The sequence below is a fragment of the Catharus ustulatus genome, chromosome Z, assembly GCF_009819885.2.
Source record: "Catharus ustulatus isolate bCatUst1 chromosome Z, bCatUst1.pri.v2, whole genome shotgun sequence".
In the NCBI taxonomy this organism is placed as follows: domain Eukaryota; kingdom Metazoa; phylum Chordata; class Aves; order Passeriformes; family Turdidae; genus Catharus; species Catharus ustulatus.
Genome location: NC_046262.2, coordinates 25,890,854 through 25,905,933, shown reverse-complemented (window position 1 = coordinate 25,905,933; position 15,080 = coordinate 25,890,854). Strand labels below are relative to the sequence as shown.

Below are 15,080 nucleotides of genomic sequence, written 5' to 3'. Positions count from 1 at the left end.
CTTCAGCTGAGACTTAAAATCTCTTCTAACTGAAGCAGGGAAGATCCATGTTCAGAAATTGCTCTCATGCTCCATTTGCCATTGTTTTCGGCTGCATAAGGCACAGAGAAAAAATAAAGCCCAGACCTTTAAAAGTAATCTTGGAGCAAATTATGTGCCTCAGTATATATAGCTACAGCTACCTGTTTTGAGAAGTTTGGACTTACTGAAAATTTCTAGGAGCAGAGAGGTTCCTTATGCACTGTATAAGGTGCTTGCATTGGCAGTGGTTTAATTTTGGAAACCAAATTATTTCTACCACTCTGCTCAAAAGCATGCTGTCAATAGTATCATGCATCAAAACCAAATTGTAGACTAGTTGGATCAGATGCTTGCACTTAGTCATTTTGTTTGTTGGTCTGCTTTGCCTCAGCAAATATTGTGAAGAAGCAGATGTGGCAGTAAGTCAGAGAATATTTAAATGTCTTTTAGTTTTAGTACATTAAATGGGAATGAAAGCAAACTTTTTTCAATACTGTAGATATATGTATCCAGTGCTAAAAGCAGGGAAGAAACAAAAGGGGAGAAGCATAATTCCAGACTCAGGGAGAATCAGTATTGGAGCTGCATACAGCACTGGGAAATCATGAACTCACATCAGCTGGAATGCCAGGAAACAATCTTGTTTTTAACAGGAGTAAGATCCTACTTTTGAGGAAAGAGAGGCGCTTGCAGCTCCTGGGAACACACAGGGAAATAATGGCAGGGTGCTGAACTGCAGTTGCTGGGGAGGGCAATGTTCAGATTCTGTTCCTTGGCTATTCAGAATCACCTGTATGAACAACTCCTGTTGAGTTTTTGTGAGCAGAGACCTCTTATTCAAAACTGTCTATTAAAAAAACCACAGTCTGTATACCCAACTTGGGGATCCAAATAATTTTTTTAAGGATTTTGTTACTAGTGTGTTTAACCCTCTTTTGATTTCTTCTTTTTAAATTGCTATTTTACTTAAAGCAAATTGGAATAATGTTCCCTTAGTTTGGCTCCATACCTATCTCCACTGCATACCACCAGCAGTGTTGGCATTCATATGCATCTGTGTTGCTAAATATGCATTTATCTCTTTGATCTGTAAATGAAGAGTGTTTGTTCCATAGGAATAAAACCACGGAAAAGAAAGCCTTTTGGCTTATCAGGAATAATGAAAAAGGAAAAAGATACTGAATCTGTGTAAGTATATGTCTATCCTGAATCCTTGTCTTGTATAAAAACTAGCAATGGAGATAAATATTAGCTGATATTTAAACAAAAAAAAAACCAAACAAACCCAAAAACAACAAAAAAAAAAGAGTTTATATTAATAGTTTAAAGGAACATGATGAATACAAAAACATCACAGTTATTTACGATTTTTTGACCAAGAATTTTATCATAAATAACAGGAGTGTATTCATAGTAGTCAACTCATGTTTCATTCTTCCCAGTGCATGGGTAAGTAGTTTTCCATTCTTCCACATTTCAACATTGTATATAATGTAACTCATATTAATCCTAATAGAATATGTCTATACATGGTAAAAGTGGATGGCTGTTTGCAGAACTGAAACTTTAGTTATTCTTGTTTTAGAAGCTGTTGAAGGACAGAAAAATGCAGTATATTATGAGTACGGTCACTTCTCAAACTCTATCATTTTAGCTCAGGACTGATGTCCCAAATACACCCTTTGCCATATCCTTTGCATAGGCTCAGTCTCCTAGGAATTAAATCTCTGTAAAAAGTGAGTTTGAAGAACAGTTCTGAGGTGAATTAGTCACAGTGTCTATATTAGTATTTATAGAAAGGGTATTTTTTGAATAATTTCTACATCTATTTTCTCAAGAAGTTAGCTTACAATTTGACAAACTTGACAATGTAGAAAGATTCCCAGAGACAACATCTGCATACTTGCTTTTAAAATTACTTTTTAAAGTATTTTACAGTGGTTTTTTTTAACATACTACTGAAAAATTAATGACCTAAGAACTGCAGGTGCTAGTAGTATTTTGTTTCTATATTCACACACCCTACAAAACTGACTAGATTTTGAGATCAGGAAGAAAAATGTATAATTGCATGATATCTATCTCCTATGTAATGTGTGCCATAGGCCTTTACAGAGATTCTTGCATTAAAACGTACCTACTATATGGACTAGAACATTACAAATAAATGACAGAGTATTCATTATGTGTTTACATAATATATTCTAATACTTCTATGATTATTTCTTTAGAGCTATAGATTGCTGGTCTGTATTTTGTTTGATTTAATCAATCAGATGATGATCATGTTAGGGACTGGAAATTATACAAATGTCATCAGAAACTTCTCTGCACAGAGAAGTCAAGTCTTCCCTTGGTCTTGTGTTTTATTAGTCTGTAAACTTGTTTAGTTTGTGTAGGGCAGGCTTTCCACATCTGAAAAAACTCCTGTGGCTAGTAGGCTTTTCAGTTTTTAAACTGTTGATACCTGAACTGATGGTGTGTCTAGTAATGGTTTAAATTCAGGGAAATACCACACAGGGTGCATTCTGTTACATACCGCTGTAGTTTAGCCAGGGCTTGCACTTGTAACCACTGCTTTGCATGATTTGATTGTTTCAGTTTTTGTCTACAATCCTTAAATTACCTTACACTGCCTTATAGCAGAAGCATGACCCATTTCTTTGATTTTGAAAGAATTAGCATAAATCTAAATACATTTTAAAAGTCGGATTTAAAAGTATGCTTGTCTACAGCCTGATTTACACCTCAGGAACATTTGTAACCTGCTGTGTTTTCATTGCATCCATAGAACAGGTCATGAGAGATGCTGTTAGTATTCCTCTGAATGATACTAGATCTGCCATTTCTGTTTGAGATCTCTTAGCTCACTAATTTTCAAAACCTTCATTGTGGGCTGAATTATATTAATTCATTTGCCTCATATTTCACATTTCTCAACTTTTATGTACCTGAGGCTGTCTTGTTTACATACAGACACTTTTTGAAACCACATCTCTCAAGGAAAGAATCCTTTGTCTTTCCAAGCAGTAAAATATTTTTCAGAACAGCTCTATTGCTATGAAAGATGTAAATCAAGTAGAAATTTGGTGACATTTGATCCTCTTTTGTGTGAGGCCTTTCAGAGAAGATGGAATTTTTCATCTCACTGTCATTTCCTTAACATGCTGTACTGAATTTTTTATTAATACTTCCATGTTAGCAAGTTTTTGCACCTGTTTTTAATACACTTTTGTAAAAACTGCGGGTTTTACCTTTAATCCATTTATTTTTTCAGAGAAGATGTTTTCGATTGCAATGGATTTTATTATTTCCCACATTCATTTTTCTACAAATGCATGTTTAGGATATTTAGATTAATGATATAAAACCGCTTTTGTTCAGTTACACTATCACTATTTGTCAGGGTGCAAATTAGAGAGGACTTGTATGCTACTCAAGTATTCCCACGTTCTGTAAATGTAATTGCTTCTGCTTTCTGAAGACATCAGAGAAAATCAGTGTCATTCATTATTTTAAGTACTACTGGTCAAATCAAAGTTGCAGTGGAAAGGTTTAACACTTGTGAGTAATGTGCTTGCAACCACTGCCTTTCTGCAGACAACTTTTAAAAAATATAAGTGCTTTTTATGAGGGTACTCACTTATTAGTTCAGCACCTTCTAGTACTTGACTGCGATTGTGCTTGACAAACACAAACTATGAGTGAAACTCTAAAAGAGGAAGCTCTGAATTCCTTTCATGAAAATATTAATTTCTTTGTGAACTGGTTTTTGTCTGAAACATTTTGCACTTGCGGGTAGACTATTTCATTGGAATTGGTGACTTTTACTTATTGCACACATCAAGAATGAAGACCTGAAACTTATAGTCATCGGGAACACAATGTGGTAGTCCTCACTTTCCTTGATTTTTTTTTTGTTATTATTTTTTATTCTTTTCAGTAATGTGTGAGTTTCATTTTTCATAATTTCTTTTGAGTTTTTCTTCTGCAGTGTTTTCAACATAAACTGTCAGCTGTTATTTAAATCTCATTCAATTGAATGTGGATAATTTAAAATAGAAATTTCAAGAGTCTGGGAGGCAAAAGGGTCAAATGCACTGTTTTAAATTAATTGGAAATATTGAAGGGAAAATTGTGTGAATAAAATAAGTTGTGTATTTTATAATTGTAAATTTTCTTTTTTTTTTTTTATAGGGAGTGTCCAGATGCAGATTCAGTTGTAAGTAGACTTATTTCCAAAATAAATGCATATGCTAATACTACCAAACTCCACAATCTGGTGAAATTTAACTTACCTACAGTCCTTGCAATACGTGATTTATCTGTTAGAAGATTTAGTTCTCATAGCATACTTAAAAGGTTAATTTTGTGCAGTACATGATCTTCAGCAGTATGTACAAACAAGTGTCAGTAATACGTTTTCGTTTCTGTATAATTTTAGGTTTTAAGCAAGGTATTTTCACTGCAAATATACGTTACTTTAATTTTTAGCTAATAGTTTTAATTCCTTGGCTAATAGTTTCTAGGAAAGAAAAATATTTAGTTTGTTGTGGACTCAACTTTTTATAGTCATATTCCTCTGCTTACTACTGTTTCTTTTGAGAAATCTTTCTAATATTGATTGGGTTCTACTGTACCACTGGCAATAGAGTTTAAGAATATACTGTTTAAAACATGGCTTTAGATACTTTATTAATGATCTAGTTTTCATTACTGTTAGTTAGGTCTGTGATATGTCTTACAATTCTTTTTTTACTTAATTCAGGTAAGTGACCATTTCAAATTAAATTATATATGTTCATTTTATTAATTTAGTCTTTTCTTTTTATGCAAACATGTAAGTTCTCTTGAATTAATATATAACAAAGATTTTAACTCTCTATAGCTATATTTGGAAAAAATTTGCAGAGTAATCGGAGTGATTTTCTGTAGACTAATTTGGTTTTAGTTCATTCATTCATTAAGGTACCAATTATATTACGCAATTAAAGTTTTCAAGTTCACTTATTTTGTGGATTTTCTTATTTTTATTTGGTAACTTGTTTTGAGAAACTTGATTTGAAACATCTAATAAAACTATCCTTCTAAATGGGGAAAAGTAAGTTTTGTCACATAAAAAAACTACATGTGTAAGAGCAAATGTATGATTCTTGCCAAGACAGTTATTTTGTATTTAAATAAAATAACATTTTATTACATTTAAAAGAAAGTAAAGTAAAAATACCTATCAGGCTTCTCATGGAAGTAAAATCATTTGGCAGTTCAGGTTGAGTGACTGGAGTGAACCAGAATTGGATTTGACTTGAAATGTTTATTTTCATTTCTTATTTTGGCCTGCATATTTTTGAAAACACTTGTTTCAAAAAATTCAACTATAAATTGGTTTGGCATTCTTTCTGGCTACATGAAGCATGTCATACAATCCTCTAGGTTAATTGTTGATATTCTTACATTTTTTTTTTTTTGCCTGCTCAGTGTTTTATGACTGCACTTGGAATTTAAAATTTGTTTTATGATTTCTGCTTGCTTTTTTCAAACAAAGTAGTATTCTATATAGTGATAAAATGCTGTAATAGTAGAAGTTATTACTGTAATACTAGTGAAAAAATGATATGAACTTCATTTCACCCCTTACACCCCTTAAAGCAATTCAAAGTGGTTTTATGTTTTAATGTTGGAGTCCTCTTCTGAAAGGTCTCATGTTTAATGTTTGGGTTTGTTTTGCTTTTTCTTCCTTTTTAATTTTTCAAATTTGATCTAATTACTTTAAACAGTCTCTATCGTCTCTAGGAGGATTTGTTTTGTATGGGTGTTTGCAATAAATTATGCATTTCAAGAAGTTGAACTTGGAAAACTATTATTAAACAACAGCAACAAAAAATAAAGCAGGTATAATTTGTGTGTGATTGCTAGGAAATACTGAGGAATAGACCTCAGAAAATTCAACTTGAAGTGTCCCAGTTATTATTTTGTCAGTTTTGGTCACTCGCAGAAAACCTGTCTGGCATAGATGTGATTAACATTATAATTTTTTTAAAGGTGGCTTTTGTTTCTTTGTCAATAACTTTAATTGTGTGAAAGGCATGTAAGAGATAACCACTCTTCAATTACATAAAAATATAAATACCAAGGTAAAAATATTGCAAATTTTGAAGGTAAGGATGTAGAAAGTACTCATTTCTATACAGGATCTACCAGTTCTGTGTGCTGCTGTGGATCTTCGAACATATTATATAGTCAATACCATGAAAGACTTCTCATTAATCCAAAATGTGTAATGTAGTCTATCGAACGTATATTCTCTGTTTCCAAAAACAAAATGGTGAGATGGGTCAAAAATGTCTTTTGTCCCAAAATGGGTGCTCTCAAATTTATCTGTTGTAAGACAGATCTGCTTATACTCATCCTTTTTGTAGGTGCAAGATTATATATACTGGAAAATAAATTAATAAATTGTAAATTCCTGTAAATATTTTTTTGTAACTGCTGTAAGAGGTTTTCATGTGCCCATGAGTAGGCAGCTGCAGACTGAGAACTGATATTAGTTAAAAACGTTGACCACTTCAATAAGCAGTGTCTGTTTAAATATAGTGTCTCAAGAGATTTAAAATTCCTGAGTTTTTCATGTGTCGATATATAGTGTAACTTCCATTAAGCTAAATCGTGATAATTAAGAAGAGTGGAAAGTTGGTAGTAGAAAGTGTATGCACTGGAAAGAGATAGCAACTAAAAATTGACTCCATATGGGGGTTTTCCCTTAGAATATTTTCCTAAAGGCTGAAATGTCTTGTTTCCCATGAGTTTGCTATGTCTCTAGAGATGTTTTCTAGGAAGATACGAGGTCTAAAAGAACGTTTTATTTCCAGGAAACTTTTTACAAGGTTCCATTTTTGTCCAGTAAGATCTGAATTGGGATTGCAACCCTTCCCATGGTTGGGATGCTTGCCGATCTCCTCCTTCTACTTCACTGCCTATTTTCATGAAGACTGTAGTAATGTAATTATCTTTGAGTTCTCTGTTCTTTCTGTCAAATCCATTTGAAATTGTCCAGTAAGTTCCAAAGTAATTAAGAAGGGAGTCACAGATGTATGGAACATCATGCTGAAAGTTTTTTTTCGTGGGAAACTGAAATGCAAACACATATTAAGGAATCCAAAACTTTTCATTAACCTCTTCAAATATGAGTGTAGCATAATTACAGTTATATAGAATTATAGACCATTTTTACGGTTGGGGACTGGTTGAATTTGGAACCATTCAATTCTGAAAAGTGTAACCTTGTATTTAGTGAAGTTCAAGTGTTTTTCCTTATCTGCATTTTACAGCATTTTGTTCTGGCATATTTCAAATAGCTGCTACTGAGGACAAGGCTGTCTATCACAGCTCAAGACAGGGGCACTTTGAATACCCATTTTCTTTCTGCATTTCTAACAATAGGAGAAACTGACTGTCTACTCTCTTCTTCTGTGTCTTTAGGGTTAATAGGCACCCTAAGGAGAGGAGGCCAATATTACGCCTCTGTCTTAACCTAAGGATATGCCAGAGTCAAATTTGCATCTCAAATATGTCAAAAGTGGAGAGGCTTTTTGTTCTCTTGTTCCAGCCTATGAGCTTCAGCTGCTTACTTAGAGTCCTCATCTGGATTACAGGAAGCGAGTTGAGTTCTGGCACAAAAAAAAATAGTGACCTGTTCAGCTGCATTGCATTTTGAAGCATACCCTCAAGAAAATTTGTTGAAGAGCTCTCATAACTATTGTAGTTATCCCAGGAGAAGAGAAAATATAAAGAAATCTAACTGGAGCATAGTGAAGGTTCTTTGCTTCTTGGCTGATGATTAGCCTGTTGCAGAGGAAGGGCAAATGAAGTAGCTTGACTGTGCTCCATATGTTCCTCTCTTGTCTTTTATATGTAGCCCAGAGACACTAATAACATGGTGGTGTCGCTTATTTAGTCACTTTTGGATGACAGATGGGACAGAGCAAAGAAACTAAAATAAATGATTCAGATTAAATTATCAAATTATTTAGTTTACCAAAACTAAAAAAATGTGTTTTGTCAATAAAATGCTTGGTCCTCAAGCTTCTTACACAGGAAATTTTATTTTATTTATTAAGGCCTTATGTTTTATTTCTTTGAAAATTATTAACCCCAGAAAGCTTGTAGAATATGCTAACGCAAAGACAATGGTACATGACCTAAGTTTCTGGCATATGTTTAAAGTGAGATCTCAATTAATGTGTTACATCTGCAAACACAGGAAAAACCGTGGCTTTTATAGCTACACGTTTAATTACTTTAACAGAACCTCAGAAAGGTTTCCTGGAAGTCCACCTTTTCAGTTGCTTCTGCAGAGTTCAATTCACATGCATAATGAGGTTGTTGGGAGTTTTTTGACTGCAAAGAACACTACACACGTTTGCATAGGGGACTAAAGCAGACCTCCACATCCCCCATGAATTAATAATAACTTTTCCCAAAGGCCAAAGTTTGCAAAGATCGTCTTGAAGTTCAATTATGCATGTATACATGTAGGTTGTGAATTTAACCTCTAATCAGCATGGTAGGCAAATCAGGTCTGTGTTGTGTGGCTCATTGTTAAGGTACACTGTTATCCATAACATAATATATAGTTCTGAAATTGTAGGAGTGTGGAAGAGGGAGTAAAAATTAGTCAAATAGATATAAATGTCTTCATTAGCATCAGATTCATGTGTATGTGTCTCTCTCAGGTTGCTGTGTTTTCTATCTCTGTTATTAAATGTAGTTTTGCAAATGAAATGTTGGTATTTCAGAAAGCAGAACATTCACCAATTCAACCATTCAAAATATTGAGAACAGTATTTTGAAAATACTACTTAACTTTAAGATTGTGAGGTATCATTTTGCTTGTGTGTGACGCAATTTGTGTTTGTCTATACAATGGTATATCAAGTATCTCTTCCACCCATTTTTATGTTGGTTTATGCAAAAACATAAATTTAGTATCTAGTTAATTAAAGCGTCTGTTAACAATGATCATAAATTGGCACAAGATAGATCTGAATTACTGACATGGCTGGAAATACAAAGTAAATTATTTAGTGTGTATATATGCTGTTTAGAGTCAGATGTGTGAAATTGCATGTATTTAAATTTCAGATATAGGAAAAAAATACAAATTAAGTTTTCTATACAGGGTTTGAAAAGAAGTGATAAAATTAGCTGAAAGAGAAGTAAGGAATTTCTTCTGTATTCAGAACTTAAGCTGTACAGTATCTATCTCTGTTATGTGCATGAAGTTGTGAAAACAGACTGCATGCTAAAGGGCTATTTCTGAGGAACAGATGATTCAAGTATGTTATCAAGATCAGAAATAATTATCATGAAACTATTAAGAAAGAGAGTTAAATACTTTAATATTTTAGTGCTTTCTTCATCCTAGAGATTATTTAGTTAATTAAAAATAACTTCTACAAACTTAGTTCTTTCACGGTATTATAACAAAATAGTCCATTTTGCCAGCTATGTGTATGCTGCATTGACCCAGTAGTAGTATCCTTTAAGTGTATGGCCCAGTTGTAAGAAAAATTAAATGTTGTCTGTTTAAAGATTTTTATTGATTTTCAATTTATCTTAGCCATGAATGATCCTGATTTATGGAAAATTACTTGGTATGGCAACTAAATTAATTTCAGAATTCAGAATTTGTGGTATTACAACAAAATATACTTACCCCATAGCTATATGTTTTTGTTCTGTTTACTTTGATGTCAAGTTTCATTAATGGTTTTTGGTATATAAACAAGGTCAACCTGAGGTCAAGCGTAGCTAAGAACCTTGATTTGAGTAAGTAGAGCTAAAGTATTGGACCGTGTGATTGTACTATTATTACTTTTTTGTTGTTGTCTTTATTTATTTATTTATTTATTTATTTATTTAACGATTAGCAGTGAAGTCTAGATCTTGTACATATTTCAAGGAATTGCACCTAAATGGTCTATATATTAAGGCTAGAGAGCTTAAATGTTGTTTTTTGGTCTTAGCTTGATGCAATATTTAATTTGGTACAATCTTACATCTGTACAGGATGGCATTTCTTACACTTTTCTTAGCAGAAAGTTTGAGCTATGTGTAAGCTCCATTTATTTCAGAAGTGCTGAATTTAGGGCCCTGTATGGAGGAGAATCCTTTGTCTTATCAGACATCCCATTTGTGATATCTATAAAAGATACAGAAGGATAACTGCATTTTAATAATTTTGATGTGTGTGTTCTGTACTTCAAAAACTATCCAGAAATATTCTCTTTAAACTTGGCTTCAAATTTTATCTGGAGTCATGAGGTTCCTTTCCTGTCCACTTAAAATTACTTGCACTGGTGATTTCATTATACCTCTTGACTTCTAACAAATTACATTTCAGCCATACTGTGTATCCATATCTGTTGGTCAAATTGCTTCCCAGTACCAGCTTTCTGATAGAATAAATTGATGCTACTCTAGAATAAATCACTTATAAATATATATACATATTCTAATTTTTATAACATATTAGTAATTGCTAAAATCGCTGCATTTTGAAGACACCTTGGTTGTGGTTTTTTGTGATACGTTTACTGAGATACTAAGCAGTTCACATACACTGCCTATGCATACAAAGTTGTGAGTGGATTTTTTAGTTCTGAGGAGGGAAAGTATCTACATATCCATGGTTATCCTGTATATGTAACATACATTATGTGGGGAGTTTGTGCATTTTTAAAATATAGATTATCTTGGAGACTTGTTTCTCTCTGCCCCAAAGTTGTTTTTTTTAATGAAACTGTGTCCTTAGCTGAGCATTCTAAGTTATTTTAAAATCATTCTTTTCAATTTCTTTTTAACTGCCTGCAAGACCAGAAAAACAGAACTTAAGTTCCCAGATGCTTTTTGGCTTTGAAGATTCAGGATAATATTGGAGATGTGTGAAGGAAAACTCGGAAATAAAATTTTGAACACCTGTGTTGCTGATACTCTTTCCTGAAGTAACAGTGCAGGCATACTGCCTTTTCTAGGGGGAGTGGAATTTACAAGCTGTGCTTTGGCTTGCTTACTTAAATATTGACTAGTACTTAGGAAAGGTTTTGCCTCTGCACCATCAGAACATTTTGTCTCTTAGCTGAGAGCATAAAAATTGGGAAATTTTTCTGAGGCTAAGAGAATTGTATCCTAATCTAACTCAGGACTAAAGCTAAACTAATGTTGATTTCTGTCCTTTTTATATAGAGTAATTGATTAGTAATTAATCAATTTGTAATCAATTAGTGATTGATTAGTAAAAGCAGATGCATTTCAAATTTGCTGGTTTTCACAGGAAATTTAAAGCTTCTTTTTTACATTTTGTGCTGAGGTATCTTGTCACACAACTTCTGAATAATAGATCATAACTTCAGATAACTAATGATGTTGATTAAAAATCACTTTCATGAGTTGTTGTAATTTTAATTTGTCAATGATGTAAAATTCAGTCTAATGTAAGAATAACATGTTTTTTAGTTATTTATCAATAGCATAATTTTTGTTGTTGTTTTTAGAACTTTCCTGATGTAGATGATGAAGGATACAGCATTAAACCGGAAGCAACACAGGATATCCTTTTTACTATTATTGTGCCAAGTTATTTGATGTTACTACAATTTGGGGAGAGAAAGTACTGACTAAAGAGTTAATGAAGATGAATGACATTTATGCCTATGTTACAACCTTGTATTCTTACATTAATAGCTCTTGTGAAATGAACCATATTTTTTCTTAGATATGTGTGTGCAAATGATAAAAATTGGATTAGATCAGGTATCTTGGGAACTTTAAAAGGACAGTAAAAATGAAAAGCGAAAAAGTAGCCAGATCCAATGCAGATCCAAAATTCCATGGAGATCTCTTTCCTTTGAAAGCTCTGAGAGTTTATAAAGTAAAGTTTACAAACTATTTAAAGGGTACTGAATGGTTATCTGTTCTATACCTGCACCCTCACTTTTTTTTGTAGCACTAGAGCAGTGTAGAAATAGAATTTCTGTTACTTAATTAAGTCACTACACCACATGCTTTTTCCAGCTGATGCTTTTAGCTTTTACTGTCTTTTTAATAATATCTTTGATACACAGAATTAATTTTGTTCTGAGTCACTTTCATGGAGGCTCAAGATTTTTCTCTGTCATTCCCCTGTTGCTTTGGAGGAAAATTCTTGTCTACTGTTTTTTCCTACTGCCACAGAGGAAAGTTCTACTTCAGAACGTGGAATAGTTACCATAGATCTAAGCAAGCCTAGTATGTTAGCAAGATAGCTAATTATTGGATATATAATCACTGAATTTTCTGGGTACTGAATTTTCTGGCAGATAAAAGGTGAATTTGGTCTGTATCCTTACCTTAAATGCCAAAAACTTTTAGGCAGTTAACAGCTCATTACAGTGACCAGTTCATCATCATAACTTAGTTTTCATCAGCTTTGCAGAATGTGTCTCTATTGCCCACATAGAAGAGTCCTGTAACAATAAAAGTAGTTGGTGTTATCTCCTATTTACAGAATTGATACAAAAGTGACAAACTTTTACCCAGTTCTAAGAGGAGTATTATTTCATGCTTTGCATGTATTTGAGAAAGTGAGAGGGAGGCGAACAATGTTCATCCTTATGATGAATAATTCATCTAGACATCCTTTTTTTTATTATGTCTTTTCTTGTGAAACAAGAGGAAACGCATACTTTAATTGAAAAATATAAATGATTTGCAGTCTGTCATGAGATAGTACTTCTGCTTCTGAAAATCTTGACCAACTTCAGGAACTTATCATCACCCTCTCTCTTTTCCTCCCTTAGCCTCTAGAAATTTATTCTGTTGATGGCAACTCATGGGCTAATTTGTTGGAAGACATTGTTGTATTATAATGACAGTCAATATTAATAAGTCTGACTTATATCTGTATTGGCAAAACATTTTAAAATAACTGTCTTATTTGTAGGAAATGAATCTTGAAGGTCAATGATAACTTTCAAGACAAGAAATCATTGACAAAATTATAATTACTTTTCTTTGAAACTTTTTCTATAAATACTTCATTTTGAAGAAAGAGGTAGGCATAAGATGAAGATAGTTGGCTTTTTCCTCACCACAATTTCTAGATTGTTTCAGTTGAAAGGAATTTGTAATGTCTTTAGGGTTCAGATTTTAAAACTTCATTAGGGAATAGTTTGAAGGAATTTAAAGCAAATACCTGTCATATTTTCAGGTAAAAATAACAAAAGTGGCTTAGAGAATGTGTACACTTCTTCCAGGTGTTAAAAAAATTTATGTTTCTGTAGAGGGAAATTTGCAAATTTTTTTGCCAAAACAAATGCAGTTTTTAAGACTTAGCTTGGGCCTTGCACAGCTTTTCTTCAGTGTGGCTCCTGTGCATATAAAGAGCTATTTATTTTCCTTATTTTGGGGTCTGAGATATTGTGATTCCTTTTTATCTGAAGATGACAGTACTTTAGGCAGCTGACATTGTTCAGTTTACTATGCAGTCATCTATTTAACTGGCATCCTTTCTTACAAAATTTTCACTGCAACACCTTAAAAGGAGCGAGTAACAGTGGCTCCTGCTCTTTTCTTCACTGTTAATATTAGGTGCAGGTACCATGGGCATTTCACTGTTCATTAAAGAACCTAGGCTTTTCTTTTCTATTTGGTTTAAAATATTTCTACATTTTTCATGTCTTTTAGAATCCTTGTTAGAGTCTTGCAAGTTATAATTTTACATGCAGAAGTTGCCGCTTTAGAATCTTAAATTTAATCTCATGCTTTCAAATATGCAGTTGTTCAGTTATATGGCAGATACTGCCATTCTTCAGTTATATGGCATCATATTTTTCTGAACAGAATCATCATTCTGAAGATAAATGGAATAAGCCCCTAAATTTTAACTCTGAGTTGTGAATTTTGGAGTGGATGTATGTAAGTACACGAAGAGGTCACTTAATACGAATATTTTGTGGAGTAAAATGATGAAGTAGATTAAGCACATGATTTTGAGGTATTTCTACCTTAACTGAGAAAAACATACCAAAGAGAACCATTTCTATTCATCCAGTGATTCTGACTCTGAAGATGATGAACCTAGAAGGTTCCATGTGGAAATAAAACCTGTCCAGCCAAATAACAGCTCTCAATATGCTATGCCTTCTTTGGATGAATTAAAAGTATCCATAGGGAACATCACTCTTTCTCCAGCAGTATCTGTAAGTTTTTTGTTCCTTGTATTTTTAGTGTGTAGAAAAGTGGTAAAGAAACTGTAGTGTAAACATATATTGTAGTGTTCAGAATTTATTCTAGGTTCAATAACTCTTTTCTTGTGCACTAGGTCATTTTTGGTACACTTTATATTCCAATATATTTAGACTGCACTTTTATGTTGCAATATAACATTAAGTACTTTTATCATATTTAAACTTTCCCCTGCGTCTTTTGAGTGCTCAGTTCTTGGTTTTGTGCTCTTGGCACCATATGACATTCAGTTACATCTTAGAGTTAGCTGAATGTGGCTTTTAACGTAATTTGCTAATTATTTTGCGCTAACATAGAAATAATTTAAAACAGATTATATAATGAGGATGCATGTAACCTTTGCAGTGCAGCTTTATTGATGTATCCTGTCAGTTCATTCAATAATCCTTCGTACCACCAGATGATAAATAATATTAGGGTGTGTTAGTGTGGTCTTCAGATCAGAATAACACTAGTTCTGATTTTTAGGAAAATAGTGCACATAACATATTAAAATAATAATTTTTCTTTTTTTTCCCTCACCTCATTTTGAAAGCAGAGGCACAGTCCTGTAAGTAGAGAATGGCTTTTTATTTGCATTTGTAGTTAAAACTAAGTAAGTTTAGTATGTGAGGGGACTTGTTGGGAAAACATGAAGGATGATTTGTTTCATCCATACCGTGTGATAGGATGTTTCATTTTTTGTCTCAGACAGTAAAGAGATTTAAAAATGCTGCTCCCTTTGTCTGCTCTATAGTATTTATTCCTGCATTTTCATACTGGTATGGCAGATGTGC

General features: G+C 33.0%; 1 protein-coding gene across 7 annotated transcripts in view; it reads left to right on the top strand.

The window, feature by feature from the left end:
* The window catches only part of FCHO2 (FCH and mu domain containing endocytic adaptor 2), an 83,398-nt gene that overhangs the window by 41,448 nt on the left and 26,870 nt on the right, over positions 1–15,080 (top strand). For 5 of the 7 annotated variants that reach the window (XM_042780137.1, XM_033085164.1, XM_033085163.1 and 2 more), the window contains exons 10-14: positions 1,137–1,209; positions 4,219–4,243; positions 11,574–11,628; positions 14,080–14,258; positions 14,840–14,854. In XM_042780137.1, the coding sequence (XP_042636071.1) occupies positions 1,137–1,209; positions 4,219–4,243; positions 11,574–11,628; positions 14,080–14,258; positions 14,840–14,854 (347 nt within the window). The remainder of the gene's footprint in view (positions 1–1,136; positions 1,210–4,218; positions 4,244–11,573; positions 11,629–14,079; positions 14,259–14,839; positions 14,855–15,080) is intronic. The other 2 variants (XM_033085165.1, XM_033085162.1) reach the window with 1 other exon arrangement.